This window comes from Natrix helvetica (assembly GCF_964273705.1).
Source record: "Natrix helvetica genome assembly, chromosome: 1".
In the NCBI taxonomy this organism is placed as follows: domain Eukaryota; kingdom Metazoa; phylum Chordata; class Lepidosauria; order Squamata; family Natricidae; genus Natrix; species Natrix helvetica.
The window spans coordinates 136454808-136480123 of record NC_138548.1 but is presented as its reverse complement, the minus strand read 5'-3'; the positions used below and the strand labels follow the sequence as shown (position 1 = coordinate 136480123).

Genomic DNA, 25316 nt, shown 5'->3' with positions numbered 1-25316 from the left:
GGCTTCAGGGAAGCTCATGAAGCCTCTGGAGGGCCTCCGGGGGGGGAGGCTCTTTTCGCCCTCCCCAGGCTCCTATAAAGCCTCTGAAACCTGGGGAGGGCGAAAAATGGCTTTAAAAAAGGGTGAACCCAGCTGGCCAGCACGCACATGCGTGCTGGCCAGCTGACAGGGCAGCACCTGGCGTGCCCTGACAAATGGCTCCGTGTGCCACCTGTGGCACGCGTGCCATAGGTTCGCCATCACTGTTATAGACAAACTGAAGTTCTTTACAAACAAGACATAAATGCATCTTTAAAAAATACACGTAATGGCATCTTTCCAAGCAGGGTTGTGCCCCTTGTACACGGAGAGCAACATAAACAGGGGACCAAAATACACACCAGCTTCTAGCAATGATCTAATTTTTTTTATCGTGCTTCCTGGAAGATTTAGGGAATACAGGGCAAAACCCTTTCTCTTTTTAGACAAAGATGAAAATAACAGAGCCACAGAGAAAAAGAGCTCACACAATTTCATGAATTGCGCCTGGTGGATATCTCCCGCCCACCCCCACTTTGTGAAATGAGATGAAAAGTCATGCAGAAATAAATCGAAAGGACAGAAGTCAATTTCTAGCAGGATTTTATTCTATACTGCATAACAACAGATGTAAATGCCCAGTGGGTAGGTGGAAGTTAAGTAATGAAAGAAGGGTTAACCAAGGGCTTGTCCCAGCAGAACCCCCGTTGACCTATCTAGTTCTAGTTCGAAAACTAAGCTGATTTCCCGAATGGAAAACTATGAGGGAATGCAGAATTGTAAGTTAAATGAGAAACCAGGAAACATTCAGGAAAACAAAAATGGCAACCTTTTCATACTGTACTATTGACCTGGAAATTGAAGGGCTGTGGCCATGAAATCCATAAGATTCAAGTTTGACTTACAAGAGACAGTACGACATCTAAATAATAAACAATATAAAGGGCGAACAGCAACTCCTTGTTTTAAATTTGTTGCCATTTTTTAAAAAAAAAAACTTATTAGAAATTTAGAAAACAAATGGTTTTCATTTTCTATCTTTTGTCTGGTACTAACTAAAACATGATTGGCACAGAATCCCTGAAATGAAAGAAAAATGTTAACAAGTAATAAAAAGACAAAAGATTAAAAAAAAAACCACAGATATCATAGATCTCACAGATCTCAAAACGAATTTTATTATAATTCTATCTGGGGACTTTTTCTATGCCCCAATCTTGTAAAATCTAGTATCATACATTGTTCTGATTTATTTTAGCTATCTATGACCTTGCATAAAATTACAACACATTTTAATGAACTGGAGGCATTCTAAGATACTACAAGTCTCACTAACCGGAAATTGACATAATTGAATTAGAGAAAATATATTTAAGTATGATGTTGTTACTGTTATTGTTGTTAATGATGTCAGCTAAATTGATTCACTGCAGGATGAAAGCTTCTTCACTGATCAAAACTACCATACTGGTAGGTAGGAATTTTTCAACCACCTAGTGTAGGGTTAAGAGAGTAGGACTAGTCAACATTTCACCCAACCAGCATCCATGTGTAAGGGAGAATTAAAAGCTGGGTATCCTTGCTCTTAATCCAGTTTTTGAATCACTATACCACCTGGCCCTTCTTTAAATTTGTAATATAACTTGTATCTAAATCTCTTCTTCTTATTCATATGCATGGATTGTACATTGTATTACTCACTTGGATCCTTGTTAAAGCCTACTTTATGTATGAAATCTAGAGGAGTGCCAGCCTATCCTTGCTTTGAATATGTACAAAGTCTTGCCTTCGCTCAGTCAGAGTTTCAAAGCTGTGTTCACCTCATCATGTGCCAGGTTTCTTTTTTGAATGTCACTTTAATTCACCCAGAATTCTAGAAAATGTTTGTTGGGGTTTTGGTACAATTATATATTCTCTCCACAATGGCATGCCTGGATTTTTTTTTTAAACGTTACATTAATGCTGAACTTAGGTAATTGGTTTTATGCATGTATCCATCCTACCAATAATTGGTTTTATGCACCATACCAGAAAAGAAAGAATGGGAAATTAAATAATTAGCTGGTATTTGGAAGCATGAATCAGACAAGGTTTTAGGTTTTATTGGCCAAGAAAATTCATACGCTATTCAGATAAAGGATGGAGATATTTAAAGAAACACTATTGTTTGCCAGCACCTATTAAAATTCATAATGAATTTGACTTTAAAAGGAGGCTGTAATCAGTTTTGTAGAGAAAAACCATTCCTTCTGATGAATGCAGAGAGACTGCCATCTGCAGGACTAAAACTGCTAATTACAATTACTATAATTATATAGTTTTAAGAAAAGGTGTATTTCCTCTTCCTTAATTTCCTTTGCATCTATTACCTCCTTTAATAAAGAAATATATATCTCATTTGAGTAACAAAATGTGCTACTTTACAATCCCATAGGATTATACCAAAATTACGCAAGTACTTAAGCCCTGTGTGGTGCTATCAATGCTGAATCCAGTTACCTGTTGCAATTTTGGAATTAAACAACGAGAAGAGACCAGTCAAGATGCAAGAAAACCAAAAGACAGACTAATGAGAAATCAGGCGATCAAAATGAAAAAGGAATCCATGAAATACAATACATGGAAGTTAGTAAAAAGCTCAGCTAAAGCAGAAGCTCTTTACATTTCTCTGCTTGGGATGATCCAATGTCCCAAATTAGACAAAATCCAAAGGAGTTTTTGCTGATGCATTTTACCACATGTAGGATATGTCAAACATGGAAACGCTACTGTATTTGCAATAATACTGTGGTAAACCATGCAGAGAGGGCTGTAAAGCACTATGAAGCGGTATATAAATCTAAGTGCTATTGCTATTACTGTCTATGGAGATTCTCAGTCATCCAGATCATGGATGTCCCAAAGGTGCCTTTTCAAGAGGCAACTGGACTTTCTGGTTTTTCTTTGAAGACATTTTGCTTCTCATCCAAGAAGCTTCCCCAGCTCTGGCTCCCCACCATCCATTCAGAGCTGAAGAAGCTTCTTGGACGAGAAGCGAAACGTCTTCAAAGAAAACCCAAAAAGTTCAGTTTCCTCCTGAAAAAGTACCTTTGGGATATTGCTGTTGCTATTAACTTCAGCAAGGTATCTTATATTAGCCACTTATTTTCTAGGCTTGTGCAGAAGGAAACCATGCAAAAGAGGTGTTTTCTCTTAGTTAAGACCACTTCCTATTAATAATATTCAATAATGGAGGTTTTGTTTTGTTCTTGGTGCCTTTCAGTCACCTCAGACTCCTAGCAAGTGCCTAGACATGTCCCTGCGGTTTTCTTGGTTAAGATTTTAGAAGGTGTTTTGCTCTGGTGTCCTTCCTCGGACTGAGAGTGAGTAATTTTAGTCTCTGCACTAAGGCAAAGCTAGAACTTACAGCCTCCCGGTTTCTAGCCTGGTGCTTTCTCTACTACACCAAACTGGCTCCTCATTCAAAGTATGAATAGTCCCATCAGACACCATTTGCCATCCCATTCAGCTTAGATACCATCCTATATTACAACTGGCTGTGCTACTAAGCAGGAACATCCTTGTCTTGTCAGGATGCTCAGCAGTAAATAGAGTTAAATGTTTTTTTGGGGCAGACAATGGCAATGCGAATGAGAGAAGCTTAAGTAATTAAAAAATAACTCTGAAAAATTCAATATGCATGTTTATGGGAAGAGTCAATGAAGGAAAAATGTACTTCCATATACTTTGGGCTGTAAATGCCAAGAAGAACTTAATTAATTATGGCAGTAAAACAGAAAACTATAAACAAGAGCGTTAGGAAGAAATGAAGAGAGGAGACAGCATCTTTTAGCTTTCAGGGTAAAATAAAAGACTTTTTAATTATGATAATGGTACCTGTAACAGTGGGGTGATGTCTAAGATGACTGGAGCTACAGTTCAATTGTATATGGAAGGGATCTTACTGGGAAAGATTAAGCTATGAGATATTAAGTAATCAGAATAACAGAATAATAAAAGTTGGAAGGGACTCTACCCATTGCTTCTTGTCCTGCCTTCTGGTGCTTTGGAAAACAAGTTGACCCGCTCTTCTTTATGACAGCCCCTTAGATATTGGAATACTGCTATCATGTCACTCTTATATCTTAATCATACCTAAGGTTATGTTTGCCCTGGGCAAAGGACAGTAATAGATTAAGAAATACTACACTGGAGAACAACAGTTATTGCCACACGAAGAGAAATTAGAAATATTGGTGAATACGTTGAAACCCACCAATTATCTGCATCTAGTAGCTAAAAATCAAAATTGTAAAATAGATAATCAGTGGTGGGTTCTTACCGGTTCAGCCTGGTTCAGTACTGATCCACGCCTGCCACGCCCCCAAACTGGTTCCCCAGTCGTCGCAGTCAACATTTTTTTTTAGTTCGGTGCATGCGCAGAACAATTTTAATTGAACTTTGCATGCATGCGCAGCGCACATCCAGCGTGTGCACAAAGCACACGCATGAGCGAACTGGTAGTAAATAGATGATAGATAGATAGATAGATAGATAGATAGATAGATAGATAGATAGATAGATAGATGGATGGATGGATGGATGGATGGATGGATGGATGGATGGATGGATGGATATTTCATACTTCTTAATCACCCATCTCTCTCATGCTTTTTGATCGAAAATGCAAAAGTGTAAAAAGGGCTTATCATATTTATCAGAAAAGCTATGGTACTTTTCATCCCATCTAGAAATCATCAGTGTTAGTGGTTAAATGTTCTAAATATAAATATCTGGTTAAAAAAGAAAAAATCTGCATTTCTCTTATATTTCTGATATGAATTAGGTTCCTGTATTAATCACAACAGAGCAAGATTCTTGGATTTAGTTTCTGACAGTTCTAAAGAAGTCTAGGCATCGCTGCTTACATAATCTCTCTTTTGCTCCGCTGTTCCATTTCCAGAAAATATTTGTTGAGCCGGAAAGGCAAATAAAGGGGCAGGAAGAAATGAAGAATTAGCTCCAAAATTAGCTCCAAAGTGCCTGAATAGCAATGCAATAAAAAGTTAATTCCTTTAAATATACAGGTATATCCTTCTCTCGGACATTGACCTGAAACTTAAATATAGTTATGGCTTCTTTTAATTCTGAGCCTAAAGAGAAAAACATGGTAGATTCCTACTCTGTAGTTGGGAAGTCTGCTGGCTGTTAACCAATTATGAGTGCTAAGCAGGGATAGTTTGCTACTAGCATTACTGCCGGTTCGGTGTGCAATTTGCACCTACAAAGGTCTGCACATGCGCACAATGTTAGAAAAGGAAAAATTTTTTGCAATGAAGATTGTTCTGTGCATGTACCGAACTGAAAATCAAGATGGTGCTGCCGACGATAGAACCGGTTCGGGGGTGTGGCAGGCCGAGTTACTACCTACTCTGCCGAACCAGTTCGAACCAGTAGGAACCCACCTCTGGTGCTATGTCAAACCCAGTATAGGTGATTGTTGATGCTGATAGCAAGATTTTGGATCCTCACCTTGGCAGAGTAGCAGGCCCTGAAACATACTGACTGCTAAAGAGAACCAGGGATTGGAGCTACATGATTCCACAAAAGGAAAAAGTAACTATTATCCTAAGAAGACAAAGCCTAGAACTCTGGCCATATAAGAATCTTCTCCAGGCTTTGTTGAAAGCAACTTTCTTGCTTTTCGATCCACTTTTCTGCATCTTTGGTTTCCACGTTCCTCTTGTTCCTTGCCTTCTGGATAGAACTTGGTCTTGGACCAGTTTCCCTCACCATCACTAAATCTGTTATCTGTTTTTCAGAGAACTGTGTTTTCCAGCTTTGCGACTATATCCAGCCCATATTCATTGTTATCTTAGCAAAAACTGCTTACTGCAATAAACAGATCTCTCTTGGATTTATGACTCCTTGGAAGTGTTTATCTCTCCTTAGCTATAATGAGTAATTTACAACAAGGCAATTAAAGACCAGGGACTTGTAAATTGCCTCTCTGCCTGCCTGCTTTCAGTCAAAGCTTTGCATTGGACACACAGAGTGAACGCTAAGTTGACAACAATGAGATATAAAGTTTCCTCCTCCTCCTCCTCTCACCTTGTTCAGGCAACATAAAAATTTTCAATAAAAATAATTCTGCATTTGCTATATGGAGAATGGGAAAATTAGACAATTTGGAACTGATATGGAGTAATTTGTAAAAAACACAACTGGCTCCTTTATCAAGCAGTCCTGTCCTGTTAAGGATGGTAATGGACCTGTTTTAAATCACTGAAGGGGGTGAAGTCTGTCTTTCTGTTCTTTAAAAGGATAGTTAATATTCCAGATTCTTCGTTGGCCAGACAGTGCTTGCAGAACCAGTCAGAAGCAGGACATTGGGTCCAGTCCTGTTTACAGTATTTTGACATGTATTCCTTAACTGTGGAATAAGTATATTCCAGGTATATTTAAACATAAGTGTAAGAACAATCTATGTCAGCAATTTTAAGGACAAGAACATAATCTTTAATATAGTGTTGCCCTAATGTTTCTGGCTGATTATATAGTAGAACATCTGTTTGTGTTTAGGACTTAATATATCTAGAGAAGTCCACTCTATGTATTCAACATATTTGGATGAAAGATATTCAGGGAGTAAGAACAGCTAACTATTGGGTGCAGAGGGGGGTGGGATAATTTAAATTGGATTTTTTTTATTTTAATCAGATTTTTTATTTTTATCAAATTTATTTTAATAAAATGCTTTTGGAGTAAAAATCTATCTAAAGATAGTTTTCTACTTAAGATACATTAATAATTTAGTTTATTCAGCATGAAATGGAGCTCAATGATGTAGCATGAGGCTGTATATTCTGCAATAATGGGACTGTCCGTGAGTCAACAGTGGGTCAGAGGAGGAGCAGCTGTGGGACAAAGATGACAGTTGCTCTTTAAAAATTATGTTTTAAATCAACTTGATTTCAATCAAATCCACCCTGGTTGGGTGCTCCATAGATGGAAGATCTAATTTATGATGTTCTGATCTGAAAACTATACAAAACACTCATAACCTGCTTTACTTATCCTTTACTGATCCAGTGAACTTAGAGTTCTGACAGCAAAATGATTTGCTTCTTGCTGGCAGACACAGGCCCATAACTAACATAGCAAATAGTGATACATGCAGTCACCCCAAGGAATCATAGAATAGGAACACTGGCAGTCAGCTGTGAAGGCAATTTTTTTTTAAAGCACAGTATTGTTATATTGGTTTATATTTTATCTGCTGCTGGTACCGTAGTTAAATGTGAAATATCTTGTGTGTAGCTGGACAATCTTTCTGCTCATGTTTTTGATAAGTGATGTGATGTTGCTAAAACCATACTTCTGCAATAAAGTCACTTACTTACAATTGGATATCTGGGAAATAGTCATATTAAGACCCCTTTCGAGAAAAGCAATCAAGGAACTAAGAATGGGAAAGAGTTAATGCAAAGACCAGGCACATTCCTTTTTTTAAAATATTTTGCTTATGGCACGAAATGATACAAAGGAGGCGAATCCTTTCCATGTATTTTTGTGAAATGTTTCCAATGGGAGTAAATATTTCCCAAATCAATAAAAAGAGAAGTTTTAACAATCTTGGGCCAAAGGGAAAAATGTGCCCCTAGATAGCTATATAAACACATATTGCATATATATATGCACATGTCTGTCGTGATCAATTGCAACAGGTCATTGTTCAAGTTAGCATCATATATAACAAATCACAGTGGCCAAATGTGGAAGTTGCAAAAATAGCACATGGTAGTTTTTCAGAAAAACCCATAGAAGATGAATGTTTTACAAATGTCTTCTGGCCAAGCTCTTTTAAAAAGGAAGGTTGGGTTTAGTAGTACCCACTGCTGGTAATTCAAAATAATATAACCTCTAATTTATGGATTTAAATTTGATCTGTTCAGTTCAGTTCAAAATGGCCATAGCATTCAGAAAACTGTTCAGGGCTGAAATGGCACTTTCATATACTGCAAGCAAACATACTGTAGAGCTTGATATCATCAGGAAATTATCTCACTCTCTAAAAAATTTTATGGCAATCAGTTTGGTATAAAAGTTAAGGCCGGAAGACTGTGACTTTTAGCCTCGCCTTAGGCACATAACCAGTTGGGTGACACTGGGTCCAGGAGGCAATGGCAACTCACTTCTGAAATCTTGCCATGAAAACTATAAGGACATGTCCAGGTCAGTGGTGGGCTTCCATTTTTTTTTACTACCAGTTCGCTAGTGCATGTGCGCAACACATCTGCGCATGTGCAGAAGCGTTCGGGTGGGTGGGTGGAGCCTCCTACCGCCGCTACTACCAGTTTGCCCGATCCGGGCCAAATGGGCAGAAACCCACCTCTGGTCCAGGTATTTGCCAGAAGTCAAGGCTAACTCAAAGGCCTCAAATAAAAAAATGATAGTTTTAAATTGCAAATTAAATACTGTGGGTGTTAAATAATATACATTATTCCTTATACTGATCTCTTTCGGATTCCATTACACTCCTTAGCTGCTACTGGTCTAGCTTAGTCTCTGTAATTGATTCCATGTGTGATGAAAAGAGAAAGAAATAGCTGATTAGAGAGCCATTACCAAACAGTGCCAAAACTATATCCTTTTCTTAGCTGAAAAGTCTTGGAGATTCTTGGCAAGATTGACTTGGAAGCATTTTCACAATCACCGTATACACGATTTATTCAATACAGAACTCAAGGTGAAAAAAGATTGAGACTTTTAGTCTGTGACTTTTAGTCTCTCCTTAGGCACAAAACCAGTTGTATGACCCTGGGCAACTCACTTCTGAAATCTTGCCATGAAAACTACAAGGACATGTCCAGGTCACTGAAACTGTTTTGACAGCAACCACCTCTTCGTCATGTCTCAGAGTGCAAAACTAAATTATCCTGGTTCCTATAGGCCATTTTCTAGATCTACAGAATCTGGGATGCTAATGGACTTCAGTCCTCAGATCTCCACATGCTGTTTATTTCATATGCTTAATAAGGAGCCCCCAGCAGCAAACCACAATGTTCCCAAGCCTGAAAGAAAACACACTGCAGCGCTACAAAGATATCTTCAGTTATGGTAACATACACAGAACTTTCACATATTTACCTGTGCTACTTCTTCAAAATCATCATGCCTTTTCTGAAGAGCTCGTGCTCTGTGAAGAGACTTCCCCACTCCAGTGTGTTTACTAAGAAAGGCCTCCCCATGGTTTTCAATCCAGTCCAGGACCTGAACAACAAAGACAGAGGAGGAGGAGGAGAATCCATTATTAATTTTATTATTCTTGGCTGTTCAGCACAGAAAAATTTACCTTGGACACCACTTAAAAACTGTACTGTTTCATAATGGATTGACATTTGAAAAAATGTCTATATTTACATTCCACGCTCTTCATCGCTTCATGCAATCAAATCCAAAATATTTTTTCATTGTTCATTGATTAAGTATCATCACTGAAATCTAGCCATCTGTTCATTTCTGGATAACCAGCCCAGACTTTGAAAGAAAAAGGAACTTGCGTATTTTTACTAAAACTTAAAAAAACCCAGCAATAAATAAATTAATGAACACTCTTGCCCTATTTTCCTGTGTAAATTCAGCTCAAGTCTTAGATATCCATTGATTTAGCTCACATGGGCAGGAGCATGTATTCCAATAGCAAAATAGCTCAGCTCAGAACTGGAAGAACAGTAGAAATGTAAGTTGTGTTACTTGAACAGTGCTTCGGTTGTCAATGTTATGTAACATTATAATACATTTGCTTTTCAAAGAATACCAGAACTCAACGTACTCCAGTGTTTAGAGAATAAAAAACAAAGTGGCAAATCTATTACCAAACTTTCAAAACTGCAAAATCATTTTACATCTAATAAAATATTTCTTATATTCACATTTTTAAAAGAGTTAATACAACATGCCATAAATGCAAATGATACAAAACAAAATGAGCATATGATGCTGTATCAGAAAAGTACAGTATTCTATATTGACAATTATTCCCAAGAAATATTCCCAAGAGCTGGGTGGGTCCATATGGAGGTGCTCAGAAATGTGCTCACCTATGCTTTGAGGTGGCCATGAGTCATGAGCCTGGCGGTTGGTGAGTGCCTACTGACAATATCAATGTCCATGCCTGAGCTACCGTACTTCATCACTGTAGCAGTGAATAGTAATGTGGATAAGATTTCAACATTTATCCAATAATATCTCCTCATTACCAATGTTAAAATAAATCCATGCAGCTTTTTTCAAGCAAAATACTTTGAGGGTATTTGGAGAAAGGCAGGAGGCTATGGATAGATTTCATCAAACAAATTTATTTTAAAACTTTAACAAACCTGTTACGTTTGTTTCAACTCTTATAATGTTATGTGTGCGTGTGTCAATGTGGTACTAGAACATATAAAGATATAATAGTTAACAATGTTTTGGATCCCCTACATCTTTGTTATATTTTAGAAAAGCAAACATTGTAAAAGAGAACACTGTCACATTTCAGAGAGAGTGAACTGCTGTGAAATGTGAGGTTACTGTTATCTATCTTAGAGCCAGTATTTGAACATGGATTTCAACAGTAAGGATGATTTGATGGCTTCTGACTAGCTCTGTTGACATTCTATTGACATATCACTTACCATCCCACCTGTCATTGGGGAGTCCTTTTGCCTTGCATTATGTGAAAATTGGGAGAGATATTTCTTGAAAGGGATAAAAACTATTCAATAAGGCTTGAGAGAAGGCTAGGGAGAAATTGTCTAAAAATGGGCTCCAGAATGAGTGCGAAAGCTTAGAAGACAAACCTCTAGTCCCGGTGAACAACCCAGATTGGATCCTGCAACAATATCCTGGGACAGGTGTATTTGTCTTCATGTGACATACTCACAAAGAGGAAACCATTATTTCTTGTTTATGTCATGCATTCAGTTTTAAATTTGAAGAAGGAAGATAAGCAACCTAAGTTTCTGTCTGAAAATTTCATCTAGAACAGGGCTGTCCAACTCCCAGCCCATGGGCTGAATGCATCATGCATTGGCCATGCCTACGCCCGGTTTGGCAAAGGGGGAAAAAGTCATGATATGTCATGTGACGCTGCCGTGATGGCATGAGTTTGACACTCCTCATCTAGATCCTGAGGCAAAGCCAGAAGTCGTTCAAAGTTTAAAACTCTTCAGGTTCTTATCATCTAGTGCCTATTGTGCCATTTACTTCTATCCTGTCAAGAAATGCACCAAGCAGGTAAGGATAATCTATTTCTATATACAGGTAAGCTCCCTGGCTTAAGGAACAGAACTCTTACAAAGCTTATTGAAGGAAAATGCTTCCTTCGGAGCTATCCTTGGTACTGCAGCTATTAATTGTATTCGGAGACTAGGTTCACAAAGACAATGTTCCTAAGAAAATTGCACACCACTTGGTGTACTGTACTTTGAGTGAAAGACACATCCCACATATCTGTTGTTATAAAATACATTTATAACCAAAATATGATTTTCTACTGAATTCATATTTTGGGTTTCAAAGGAAGAGAATGTCTGTAGCTCAGGATTGAACTAAATGCTTGATGAGTTCTTGCTGAACTGAATTGAACTGTGGATTGAACTGAGTTAACAGAATGTAAGTGTAAGATCTTACTTTTCTCTACACTGAATTTCATTTTGTTGGATAGCGCCCAGTATTCAAGTCTGTCAAGATCCTTGTGGATCTTAAGTTTATCATCTGGGATATTGGTTATTCCTGCTAGCTTAGTGTCACCTGTAAATTCCCTTCTATTCCCTCATCTAAATTGTTTATGAAGATATTGAAGAGTACTGGGCCTAAAACAGAATTCTGGGATACCTCACTGCTTCTTCCTTCCATGTAGATGTAGTTACATTGAGGACTACACATTGAGTGTGATTTGTCAGCCAGTTACAAATTCATCTGGTGATGATGCTGTTTATCCCACATTTTTCTAGCTTACTAAGAAGTAGGTTGTGGTCTACTTTGTCAAATGTTTTACTGAAATCCAAGTATACTGTTTTTTTTATTTGAGGGGGGAGTTTTATTAGAGAGGCTTAAAATTTAGTTGAAACCTAATTTTATTTGGGGACAGTGTTGTTATTCCAGGACTTCTGAGAAGCCATCCATCCCAATAAGATTATCATGCCCACCAGATAATCCACCAGAAGAGGCCTACTTCGGATCCCTTTGGCCAAAGAATTTTGGTAGGTGGGTCCTAGAGAAGAGCCTTTTCTGCTGTGTCCCCTCCCTCTGGAATATTGTTCTGCTGGCAGCTAATATATGATTTGTTGTGAGGAATGAATCAGTATTGAAGGAAGTGAAAGTGTCTGTGTGTAAGAGGTACTTCTGCCTACTTTGTATCAGTAAAAGCATAATGCTAAGTTAAATGCAGCAAGAACGGATTTCTGAAAAGCATGTGTGGGTCAAGAATGAATGACTGCTGAATGGATATGGATAAAACAAATGGTGAGATATAGTGATTGCTCTTCCTATATACTGGAATCAGTTATAGGGTTCACTTTGGGTCAGTCTGGATTTAGTTAGAAATCTTTACCTTATTTTTATCCCTGTCTTTTGCCCATTTCCTCTCTCTTCTTCAATTTATATAACAATGCTTACTCTAAAAAAGGAATAGAAGATGGATATATTTGGTGTGTACAACAGTCACATTGTGTGTGTCCAATATTAGTGGAAAACAAAATTAAAATTTCATAATATTTACACGCATCTTTTAGGCACTGGCAGAATTAGCTAGATAATAGAATAGCTGGTATTTTTGTCAAACTTTAACTTCCTTAACACGGCTACTATCAGATGTTTTGGCATTTTTAAAAAGGTACCACTGGTACACATGAACATCACTAGGCTTTGTCTTTATAATAGAAGAATAAACTAATCCAAGTGGAAATAAATTAATTATGTCAGGGGAACCAATCGACTGCGATTGAGGCAGTTAAAACAATTATGCGTTGGTCCACAGGATTCCTGTCCATTTCAGCAGAAATGATTAGCTTACCAATACTGTATCCCTCCCTTACAAACCCTTTCATAACCAGCCAAGCAATCCAAGTGATCCCAGCAGTTCTTCCCTAGGGATTCCCGAAAAAAACATTCATGCTAATCCATATCATCATTCTGCTGCCATACATGGTGGGTTTCTCTCTCTCTCTCTCTCTCTTTCATCATGTTCCTTTACTTTACTTCTAAGAACAAGCTTCAGGCTGGCTCTTCTTTTGTCTGCCACAATGATCCTGGGAAATTTAATCTATTTCTGAGATGTATCATAAATCTGCTTAGATTTTCCAGACAAGGTTGAATTTACCCTTCCTCCCTTTATTACTTCATTTTTTAAACTATGGACACTACAAGTAGCCTTCATGGCCTTCTTCCTTCAGGATTCATCTCCTATGGAATCATTTTGTAAGATTTCTTTGATTTGCCTTTTTTCCCCCATGCCCCACCCCCCTTTTAATCTATGTATTTATTTCTTTAACTTGTATAGCCGCCCATCCTGAATCTGTAATGGGCAAAGAGAAACCGTAAAAACAATTAATATTAAAATATATTATATTGTATTTGTACATGTTTTGTTAATAAGCTTAAATTACACTGTCACCAGTGATATAGTGAAGTTAATATTTGCGTCTTTTCCTCATTTCTTATTAAAAAATGAAAAAGTAAAAATTTCATCACTGTGCCACGGGTGAAACATAGCCTCATTGAATTAAAAGTTAAAACTAAAATCATTGAGTACTTTCAGAGTTTTTGCCATGAAAAAGAAGATGATTACATTTGTATGGAACCACACAAGATTTCTCTGCCTTCTTTACCAGCTGCCTAGTTACAAATGCAACCTTTAAGGTCCCCTTTTCCCCAACGAGACCTGCAAAAATATACATGTGTCACTCTGCAAGTACGGGTAGTCCTCGACTTACGGCCACAATTGAGCTCAAAATTTCTGTTGCTAAGCAAGACAGTTCTTAAGTGAGCTTTGCCCCATTTTACAACCGTTCTTGTCACAGTTTTTAAATGAATCGCTGCAGTTGTTAAATTAGCAACATGGTTGTTAAGTGAATCTGGTTTTCCCATTGACTTTGCTTGTCAGAAGTTCGCAAAAGTGGGATCACATGACCCCAGGACACTGCAACTGTCAAAAATATGAACTAGTTGCCAAGCACCCAAATTTTGATCATGTGACCATGGGGATATTGCAATGGTTATAAATGTGAAAAACAGTCATAAGTCATTTTTTTCAGTGCTGTTGTAAGTTTGAACAGTCTTAAAACAGTGCTGCTGTAACCTGAGGGCTACCTATACTGTGCTTTTCTAGAAAGTATAAAGGAAGTAATCCAGGAGCTGTTTCAAGTATTTTCCAAATACTGTGTCTTCCTCCTTTCCATTATAACATTCAGGGATTTTTCTCACATACATAATAAGTGCTTGAGACTATGAAAATAGAACAGACAGTTTGTTTTCTCCTTGAAGGAAAGAGCAACTTGCAAATTTATTGATCACTGTTTGCTCAACAAAACGAAATTATGGAATAAAATTAAATGCAGAGGCAATTGCAACACTTAATCATTTCCTTTTATTCTCTTGCCAACATTGAGTCAAGAAACATCCTCAGGGTCTTTCTGCAGGGAAGGCACTAAAACCCAGCAATCCAATCTACATGTTTCATTTTTCTATAATTGTCTTTCTGCTGTACAATTAATAGTTTCATCCTACAACTCTATAGAGCTTCCTAAAGCTTTAACCATAAAAAAATTAAGAAAACATGTTACAAAAGCAAAACCAAAATCAACCACTGTTTTCTAATTATATGAGTGAAGTGAAGAGAGAGAGAGAGAGAGAGAGAGAGAGAGAGAGAGAGAGAGAGAGAGAGAGAGAGAGAGAGAGAGAGAGAGAGAGAGAGAGAGAGAGAGAGAGAGAGAGAGAGAGAGAGAGAGAGATCTACAGTAGGAATTCCTACAGTATGAATTCATTTTAAACAGTGAGCTCAGTTCAGTTCTCATACACAATTCCTGGGCTTGGATTTGTTTAATTCTGATCATTAGCAATCTAATGTTTCAGGAAGAAGCAAACTATGTGGGAAACCAAACCATACTGGAAACCTTAGTCTGCTCACCAATAGTCTAAAATATATTCATCTGCTAAAAATTGCCTGTACTGTATGTTTTTTATAACTATGTGTATTGATTGATATGTACATGTGTAAGTACACACACATACTTTTTTTTGACACATACATACATGTGTATGTGTAGGTAGCCAAAGCGGTTCTATACACAAACTTATTATTAATCACTGTACAAATATGGAAGGACATATTAGGATGTAATAAGTGTTATTTATATTCATCTAGTTTTAAATCAATCTTATTTCTTAAAACGCTTTTTATTTTATCATCACAGGTTAATTCATGACCACGAACAATCTGAATTACTTTGACCCCTTCTTCCAGGTTGCTTTAAGAAAACATTCCAGTTTATTTTCTCTTGATTAAGTCCTAATTTGTTGATTAAGTACTTAATTATACTACTTATACTACTGGAAACAAATTACAAATAGGAAAAAAAAATCCCATCAGTCAGTTTCAATTATTATATTATTAAGGGTAGATTGACTATTTAATACAGTAAGATGAAGTATTAGATATTTAAAAATGGAAGTTATCATTACAAAGAGAAAGGCGTTAAAATTTTAGGTGGCTCAAAGTGCTAAAAATAACAGAATAAATGTACTTTCCTGCACGGCAAGATAGAAAGAGTGTTGTTTGCATCGACATATAATCATGCCTACTGCTTCCTCTGCAATGAAAGAGTTGAAAAGATTCTATGAGAAGTTTTTGTTTTTGTAGAGAAATTGGTTGCTTTATAATTCCCATGTTGATTTAAGATATTACTGTGGGCCAAGTGGTGCAATCATCCAAAGACATAGAACTTTATGTTCAACAAATTTGTCACATTATGCTGATATTTTTATGCTCTACTGTGCTCTGAGATTAAAGACAACAGAGTGACTTTCCACCCACTGGCCAAGATGCTAACCCCAAATGTTCAAATAAGATAATTTATATATTTTTCTACATGAAAACCAACTCTCTGCCGCCTTCTCCTCCTCCTCCTCCTCCTCCTCCTCCTCCTCCTCCTCCTCCTCCTCCTCCTCCTCCTCCTCCTCCTCCTCCTCCTCCTCCTCCTCCTCCTCCTCCTCCTCCTCCTCCTCTAAAAAATGGAATCTATCAGAACCCTAATTCGCTATACAAATTATATTATCTTCAATTACATGAATGCAATCATTCTATTCTCTTTGGGAAAAAGCAATATTACGCAAACCCACAAAAAGGAAAGGTGAACAAAATAAATTAAAGGCAAGAATTTTAAAAAATCAAATTAAAGTTATCTTATACCAACACCTTTTACCGTACCTCTCATTATACTGTTCTATTCATCTATCCATGTCACTTAAGAGAGTGACATTATTTTATATTTTATGTTATATTGTCATATAGTATGCTTTATTTTAATCGTGATTAAAATCGCTCCTGACATGAATAAACAAATAAACCTAACAGAGTATAATTCTTCACTCCATATCTCATTAATTCAGCATGTTTAACATGCTTTCAAAAGACTCATCTCTAGTTCTTACATTATCACCATTCATTGGAGTATCCCCTGCAACCATCCTATTGACTGGATGACACTGATCAATATTTTCTGACATACACTTTAGACCTCTTGTTTATAATTAAACCTGCATCTTCTGGCCCCTGCATATATTCATTAACTCTACTCCACAACATCTTCATTCACATTTCAACTTAGCTTTCACTTTGCATATCTGGTCTATTCTCTTTTTATAGCTTCCATGAATTCATTTTCCATTCCTTTATTCTAGTCCACAATAAACTGTGGTCTTCAGTAGATGGCTGCACAAATACCAATCCCTATTGACTCTCATACTTTTAGTCAATCAACACTTTCAAATAATACTCCCAAGAAAAGAAGAAAAGTGTAGGCTAGATTACTAGGCTTAGTTGTATCTGCCATTTGCAATGCCCCCCAATATGGAGAAGGGCAACGCTCATTTCTGGCACAACTGCTACAGTCCATGTGGCCACAAGCACAAGAGGCTTTCAGGATGCTGCCTTTGCTAGCATTTTCTCCTCTGGAGAGGAGACGGAGGCTAGTGAAACACTTGGATTCCAGAGGATAAAATGCTAAAGGCACTAAGCCAGCTTTGCTAGCCATTCCTTCTTCAGAGGAAAAAAGGCAAATGCCAGTGGTGGGTTCCAGATCCCATTGCAACTGGTATGGTGTAATGGGGCCGGGCATCTACCATGTGAATGCGCGTAGCACCCATGCACATGCATACTTACCACCTGAGATGCTCCACAATGCCTTCGTGACGCTCCAGCTGCTCGGCGGAGCATTGCGCAGGAGCCTTATGCTCTGTGCACGGAAGCCCCGAACAGCTCAAATACCGGTAAGGAGTGCAGGTGGGCGGTGGGCCCTCCGGAGCACCATACTGGAACGGTACCTGGTGCTCCCGGCAGGCACCGGTATGCCAGTACCGGGGCGTACTGGTAGTAACCCACCACTGGCAAATGCACACCATTTTCACAAAGCAATTTGGAGAAGGAGCCTTCCAAACCATCCCAAGAACAAGTCAAGATGGAGCAAGGCAATAGAAAGGTGGACCTGGTGTGGTGGGACAGGGAGACAGTCTGTGTATCACTGGGGTAGTTGAGTAGCCCCTGCCACACTTCTACATATCTGTGTATGCTAGGCATCCCCCACCCTGTTGAGGAACCTCTGTGTGGTTGCTCAATGACCCACACGGTCACTTAAAAATCTCAATAAGGAGAGCTCAGATTGCAATTGTTCAGTGAGCTGGTCATATGGGTGCCTCCCTTAACAATTACAACGACTTTCAATCAAAAATATGGGCTCCATTATGGTTATAAATCAAGGACTGCCTATATAGGAGCAGTACATCAAAAAAGCCCATGACTTTTGTAGTTCTCACATACAATTAAGAACAAGCTTTAACTTAAGACGAAAGACAACTGGAACTGGATTATGGAATATGAGACTGCATTATGTACAAATGAACATTGTTAAAATATATCAAATGTTACTGAAATCTGAATAGATTTGAGGTCAGATTTGTGCCAAATTTAAGGTCTATTCTTGCAAGGAGTACTTGAATTGAAGTGAATCTTCATGTTGTGTAAGTTTCAGTTGGAGAAGAAACATGCATAAAAATGTTCTCTTTGCTTTTAATTTGAGACCCCTTTCAGAAACACTTCTTCTAGTATTTTGCACCATTCCCAAAGGTTTTGTGCATTTCTCAATAAAATAGCAAGCTGTTAAAATAGGATGGAATTCTCAATCTTTTCATCAGGAAGATGCTAAACCACAAAAAGGAAGAGGGAAGCTGTAGTGGCCTAGTGAAGAAGTCAAATAGTAATATTAATCTGAACAGTAACTTGTGGTAGAAAATTCAAATAGAAGCTCAATCCTCTTCCAGTGTTCAGGAGTTACAAAAATTCCTCTCAGTGTTGGAATCAGCATTGCTCATGAATAATGGCCTTCAGCAAATTTATGAGGTGGCCCCACATTGTAGTCCTGTGCTCAGCTATGTTTACCTCACTTGAAGAAGCTGCTCCAAGAGACACCTTAAATAATTACCGTATTTTTCGGAGTATAACACACACACACACACACACACACACACACACACACACACACGAAAAGAAAAATTTGGGTGTGTCTTATACACCGAATGTAGCCCTGCCCACCTGCCAGACCCCACCCTTTGGCCTCTGCCTTCCAGCAATTTACCTCCTTGCAGCACTTCCCCTCCCAGCATAAAAGGCAGGAGAAATCTGACCTGCTGGTGGAATGGACTTCAAACCCTCCATTCACTCCGCTAGCAAGAAGACTGCATATCTTCTGATCCCCTACCTGCAACTATCCTCAGAAGATGCAAAAGAGGAGAATGATTGTAAATCATCCCATATTAGAACATCTGTACAATCCCCATTCATCAGGAAAAATAAACCTCTGCTCTCCTTTGCCTCAATCAGCAGTTAGAAAAATCGAAGAATTTTCACCTTAACAATCCTTAGTGGTCTTCGGCATCATCCCAAGTTTTCTGAGGTCAGCCTCACTTCCTGCGAATTATGCTGCAAATGATTGAAACTGCTGAAAAACACTTGTTGCCCAATAGTCTTTGCATATGACCTAATGATGATAATGAATCCTTAGAGGTAAAGTAGTAAGTGGTTGAAAGAGACTTTTCCCTTGAGATATTAGCAAAAGGATGAAGGGGTGTTGGTGGAAGGTGGCTTATTCCATGATCGCATCATGACTCTGGAACAGTCAGCCCCTCCAAAGTATTGATGTCTGAACCGAGCTGCTCATGTCCAGCTACTCTTCTTAGATATTAGGAGAATAGTGAACATGTTGTTATTTCACCAAGCTTTTGGATTTTCTGAAACCATTACAGTATTATCACAATGCACACAGTGTGACTATTTTGAGATAACCCAGGAGCAAAATACAGTAAACAAGATTTTTCTTTCAAATAATGGTTTATCTACAAGGCATATATACATACACATACTAGGCAAAGTCAGGCAATCAATCATCAACTACAGCACGGAAGCATACATGGACACGTTCTCACAGGTCCTCTCTTACATAGACAGCCTCTTAAAGTGATAACCCTGCTGACTCATTCCCATTGCATCATCACTTCAGTTTACAGCCTTACAGCAGCTGCTCAGCTATTAAATCATCATTACCCTGAGAATTGTTTTAAATTAAGTTTTAATAAAATTTGTTGTTTGTCCATTTGTTTTTTAAAATATATTTATGATTTTATGTGAGTTATCCAGAGTATGCGGATTGATCAGAATGTATATTATAAAAATAAATAGTTAAACTATACAGTGAGTAAGGAAGTTTTTTTATTTATCAGTCCTGAATCTACCATAGTTAAGCTTCATAAAGAACCCCAAATTCTAATATCATGACACAGAGCCGAAATAATACTCCTTATTGGCTTTCTTCCTACTACACCTAACTTTACAAAGTTTGTCCTGAATAGGCTTTATTGGGTTCCAAGCCGAAAATACGAAAATATAATTTCGTCGCATAATGAAGATATTACAATTTTATATACAAATAAATCTGCATTACAAATATTTATTTTAAAATGTACAAGATCATCACCATGTAGCCTGATACACAGATATTTTATTGTTAAAGAAAGTGAGTGTTACTTTCTAATAGAACTGCTTTAAAGCATGAGGCAGTGCAATTTGTTCTGATTAGCAACTCTGGGAAGGAGAGAAAAATTACAATTTCAGGGTACTTTACTATGAAAGTTCAAATCAAATTATTTAAATGGATAGTTAATAATGTGCTCTCCAAAAATATCCTGTGGAATTTTTCAGGACATAAAAATGAAATTATTCAGTTTAGGCAGTTTATATATAAGCATTATTGTTTTATTTCAAGAATAAGTTCATTTAAGGGTATTTCCTTGCAGTGATCAGTTTTACCTCCTCAACTGAAATAGACCATTTTAAGGTGACGTGAGGGAATCCCCATCCCCACAACACTGAAAAGAAAGAGATTTATGGTTGGGTCAACCAGTGCTCCCTCTACCTGGCCAAGAAGGAAGCTTTAATTGGTCCACCATAAATGGTTACAAAGGTTATCATCCAGAACCTCCAGACCCCCCCTACAGTGACAAGGGTCTCTGACCAGCTCTGGAGAGATACAGGGATAGGAGGGAAAAGAAGAAGAATGGGAAAAATGGGAAAAAAAGTGATCTGTTAATTTTGTTCCTGTTAAATAAAAAATAACGTATGGCTATTATGGTCTGTTGCACAGTCAGCCAGATGTTTAGACTGGATTTGGCATTTTTATCCACCTATTGAGTCCTTCCTAATGTCCCAGGATAGGTGGATGTTGTTTGATAGGTTTAAAGGTATCATTGCAGGAGGTAAGCTGTTCCAAGTAAATTTGCCTTTTGCAATTGACTGATGGTGATTTTGTCAATGCCGATGGTGTTCAAGAGGTACTCCAGTTGTTTTGGGATTGCACCCATGGCACCTGTTACTATTGGTATCTTTGCTTTCTTTTGCTACAGTTGTTGGACATTCTAATGAGAGGAAAGGAATCAGACAGCTGACAATTAGGAGTTTAAGGAAGGGTTAATTTAGCAACGGACAAAGAAAGGCAGCTTGAGTGAATCTGGAAAAACTGTCGCTAGAAAGGGAACAAACTCTTCCCACATTCTTAAAAAGAATGAAAGGTTATAGAAACAAAGGGAAGAGATCAGAGGAACAGCTTAAGGGGAGAGGAGATAATGACCCTAGACATCTTCTCCTAGATTACACCTGGAATTGATTTCTCCAATAACCCAAGCAGTTGAAATAGCAGCTGGGGGGTGGGGGGAGGGGGGGAGGAGCCATTTCAGAGCAATTTAAGTATCCACAAATGAAGATTTAAATAAACCCGATTTCTTTGATTATTTCTAGCTCTACCTACAGAGGAGAATGCCATGGCACAGGAGAAAAAGGCTGCAATTGATATGCATCTTAGCAGAACTGATCCAGCACCCTGCATCAGTGTATGTTGAGGGGAAAGGAGACAATAAAACTCTCATACATCTAAAAAATGAATGGTAGATTTACTCTTTTGGTCTTATCGCTGCTACTACTGTAACATAGGCATCTGTGCAGATATAGATGTTAATCCAGGGGCAGAAATTGGAAGCAATATGAATTGTAATGTGTGCATTCTGACATTTATGTCTACAAAGACACGAATATGTTATTACAAGATTAGTGTGAAGGTCTTAGAACTGAATCAATATAGTAATTGAAAATACAAACATCTGTCATTGTATACTAGAGGAACAAGGGATATTTCCTTCATTTAGAAAGAATTAAAGACATGGTTGCCAGGTTTGTTGAATCAATATTGGCTTCACTATTACATATTGGCTCAGCATATGCACTACAACATGTGAACACCTACTTGCTAATAGTAAAGGAAGAGAAAAATAGGTGAGGAGTTACTATAAGGCAGCAGCGATAGTTTTAAAAATTGTCATAGCGGGAACAATGTGTAATATATTATAATAGTATGATATACTAAGCTTCCAAGTGCTCAAAACATATTATTTTCTCATTACTTTTAAACAATAATCCTTTAAAAGTTTCCAACTTTGTGGACCAGCAAGGGTGGAGGTCGGAGAGGGGATGGTTCTGAGCGAACGGGAGGCAAGCAAGTGTGCACAGCTCCATTTGCGCAAGTGGCGTTCACAGACACCTGCTGCTCACTTAAATGGAGTGTGCACATTTCCCCACTACTCAGACAAGTAAGGATGCGCGTGCATGCACACTCGCCCACTGGCTGTTTCCGTGGCCCAGTTGCAAATCCCTCACAGCCCACAGGTTGGGGACCCATGCTTTAAAATAAAGTACTAGGACTTCTGTATTGCAGTGTTATAAACCAAAAAGTAAACTGTGAGATTAAAGAGATTTAAGACCAAAATGAGAAATAGAACGGGAAAGAAGTCACATTAGATCTCGTTTGACAGTTTCCTGTTCTGACCCCCCTTCTCGTATACCAAAGCACTCCGAAACAAGGTCTTTGCAAGCTGCTTTATTTACATACAGTTTAAACCTTGGCAGCAATCCAGGTACAGATAACACTTGGCAGCAATCCAGCCTGCCGAGGTACGACACAGATTTGAGAGAGTCTCCAACTCTAATGATAAGTTGATTCCTGCAAAACAACTTTCTGAAAGTCCCTCCTTAAATAGCCTTGAGAGGAGCCTGATTGCGATCACCTGAGTCCAATCATCTCTTGTAAATGCGTAGCTGTTCTCTACGTCTATCAGCTCTCTGTTGCCAGGCATCCAGAAACCACTCCCTTGTCTCCTCCCCACTGCTCCAAGGCATGACATCAGGAGCACACTCCCTTTGGCTTTCACCACTGCTCCATGCCTCAGGCGCCTCCTGGTGGCCAACCAGGCTCTCTGATCCCTGCTCGGAGTCGGAACCCTGTCCAGGGTCCTCCACATCCTCCAGAGCCGACTCATAGAGACCCTCACTGTCGGAGTCTGGTGGCAGCTCCAACAGCTCCTGCTGGGCCACAACAGTTTCCTATATCCTAAATCCAAAGAGGGAAGCCTGGAGGAAACCTGAAATCTAAGACATAATTCAGACTTCAAAAATATTTGTGTGCTAAACTGTTCTGTTTATACAATATAACCAGAAGTGATGTCCCGGTCTTTGGAAGCCGTCGGGGTCTGGATGGGGGACAACAGACTCAAACTCAACCCCTCCAAGACTGAGTGGCTGTGGCTACCGGCATCTCGGTTCAGCCAGCTGACTCCAACGCTGGCCATAGGGGGCGAACAGTTGCCCCCTATGGAACGGGCGCGCAATTTGGGCGTCCTCCTAGATGCCCGGCTGTCAATGGATGACCATGTGGCAGCCGTGGCAAGGGGGGCGTTCCATCAGGTTCGCCTGGTGCGCCAATTGCGCCCCCTTCTGGACCGGGATGCCCTATGCACGGTCACTCATGCACTGGTGACGTCTCGCCTGGACTACTGTAATGCTCTCTACATGGGGCTTCCCTTGGGACGCGCCCGAAGACTGCAGCTAGTCCAGAACGCAGCCGCGCGGGCAGTCATGGGGAGTACCAGGTACTCCCACGTAACACCACTCCTGCGCGAGCTGCACTGGCTGCCTGTGGTTTTTCGGGCGCGTTTCAAGGTTTTGACCACCATCTTTAAAGCGCTCCATGGCACGGGACCTAGCTACCTGCGGGATCGCATCCTCCCACACACATCCCTGCGGCCAATTCGCTCTCACAGGGAGGGGCTTCTCCTGGTGCCGTCCACTAGGCAATGCCAACGGGCGACACCAAGGAATAGGGCCTTCTCTGTGATGGGCCCAACCCTCTGGAATGACCTCCCCCCCGACATTAGAACCACCACCGACTTCCGCTCCTTCCGACAGAAATTGAAGACACACCTGTTCCGACTGGCTGGCCTGGCATAATTATAACGTCTACCTCCTGGCAAACATATTTCTTACTGGTTTTTTAGGGGGATTGTTCTTTTAAATTTAATTTTATAGGATATTTGTTGGGGTTTTAAATTTTTAAATTTCAAATTATTTACTTAGCAGTACAGTTCTGTAAATCTTTTTATCCTCCTCTTATTTATTTATCTACTTAATAATTTTAATTGTCTAATTTTATAACTATTTATGATGTATTTCTGATATGGACTGTACACCGCCCCGAGTCCCTTTCGGGAGAGGGGGCAGTCTATAAGTGCTAAGAATAAATAAATAAATAAATATAATTGACAATACAATGTCAAGTTTACAGTACTATATTATATTTCTGTGTTGGAAGCACCAAAGGGCTTCCATGGTGAAAGGATCACCATTTCCTGGGGGACACCCAGTTGGGGGCTCCTTTTGTGTTCCTGTGAAGTTGCCCACCGAAGTGGTACCCATCTATCTATTTGTGGTCACCTGCTTTTGAACTGCTGGGTTGGCAGGTGCTGGAGCAAGTGACAAGAACTCACCGCATCACATAGCAGCAACTGGGTCTTAAACGTGAGCTGCCAATAATCAGCCCAGTGTCCTAATCTGTGAGCCACCTCGCTCCTACGTTTGCAGTAGGAAAGATTTCATTCAGATCTAAATCACAGGAAATATTATTTTTTCTAATATCCTGTATTGACTATAATTAGATATTGTGCTGAAGAAGACAGTGAGATGAATTAGGTGGCTCAATATTTGTTGTGAGCTCCAATGAACTCGCTAGACTAGGCTAAGCTTAGCTAGGATTGACTAGGCTAGACTTGACCTTTTAAAACCCTTTCCTCCAAAGTTCTGTTGTGTTTAGTTATTATGAAAATAAACTTCCAATAGATACTATGGAATTACATTTAAATGCCTGTGTGAAGTTAATAAAAAAAGAAGTAATTATAATAAATCAACCATCATGACTCAATTAATTGAAACTAGCAGTATATAAATTATCATTTGTAATGATTTTTTTGATATGTTTATCATTTTATATCCTTGTTGTATGCCATGCAGAGTCACTCCGTGAAATGGACGACCATGTAAATGCAATAAGTAAAGAAACATACACATAAACAAACATAAATCCAATTTAAAATGTAGACTAAAGCATCACTTTGAAATGATGTTATCAAAT

General features: G+C 38.8%; 1 protein-coding gene across 6 annotated transcripts in view; it reads right to left on the bottom strand.

Annotated features, from left to right (window-relative positions):
* KALRN (kalirin RhoGEF kinase) overlaps positions 1-25316 on the bottom strand; it is a 563540-nt gene that overhangs the window by 202722 nt on the left and 335502 nt on the right. For all 6 annotated transcript variants that reach the window (XM_081965421.1, XM_081965415.1, XM_081965417.1 and 3 more), the window contains exon 10: positions 9148-9270. In XM_081965421.1, coding sequence (XP_081821547.1) covers positions 9148-9270 — 123 coding nt within the window. The remainder of the gene's footprint in view (positions 1-9147; positions 9271-25316) is intronic.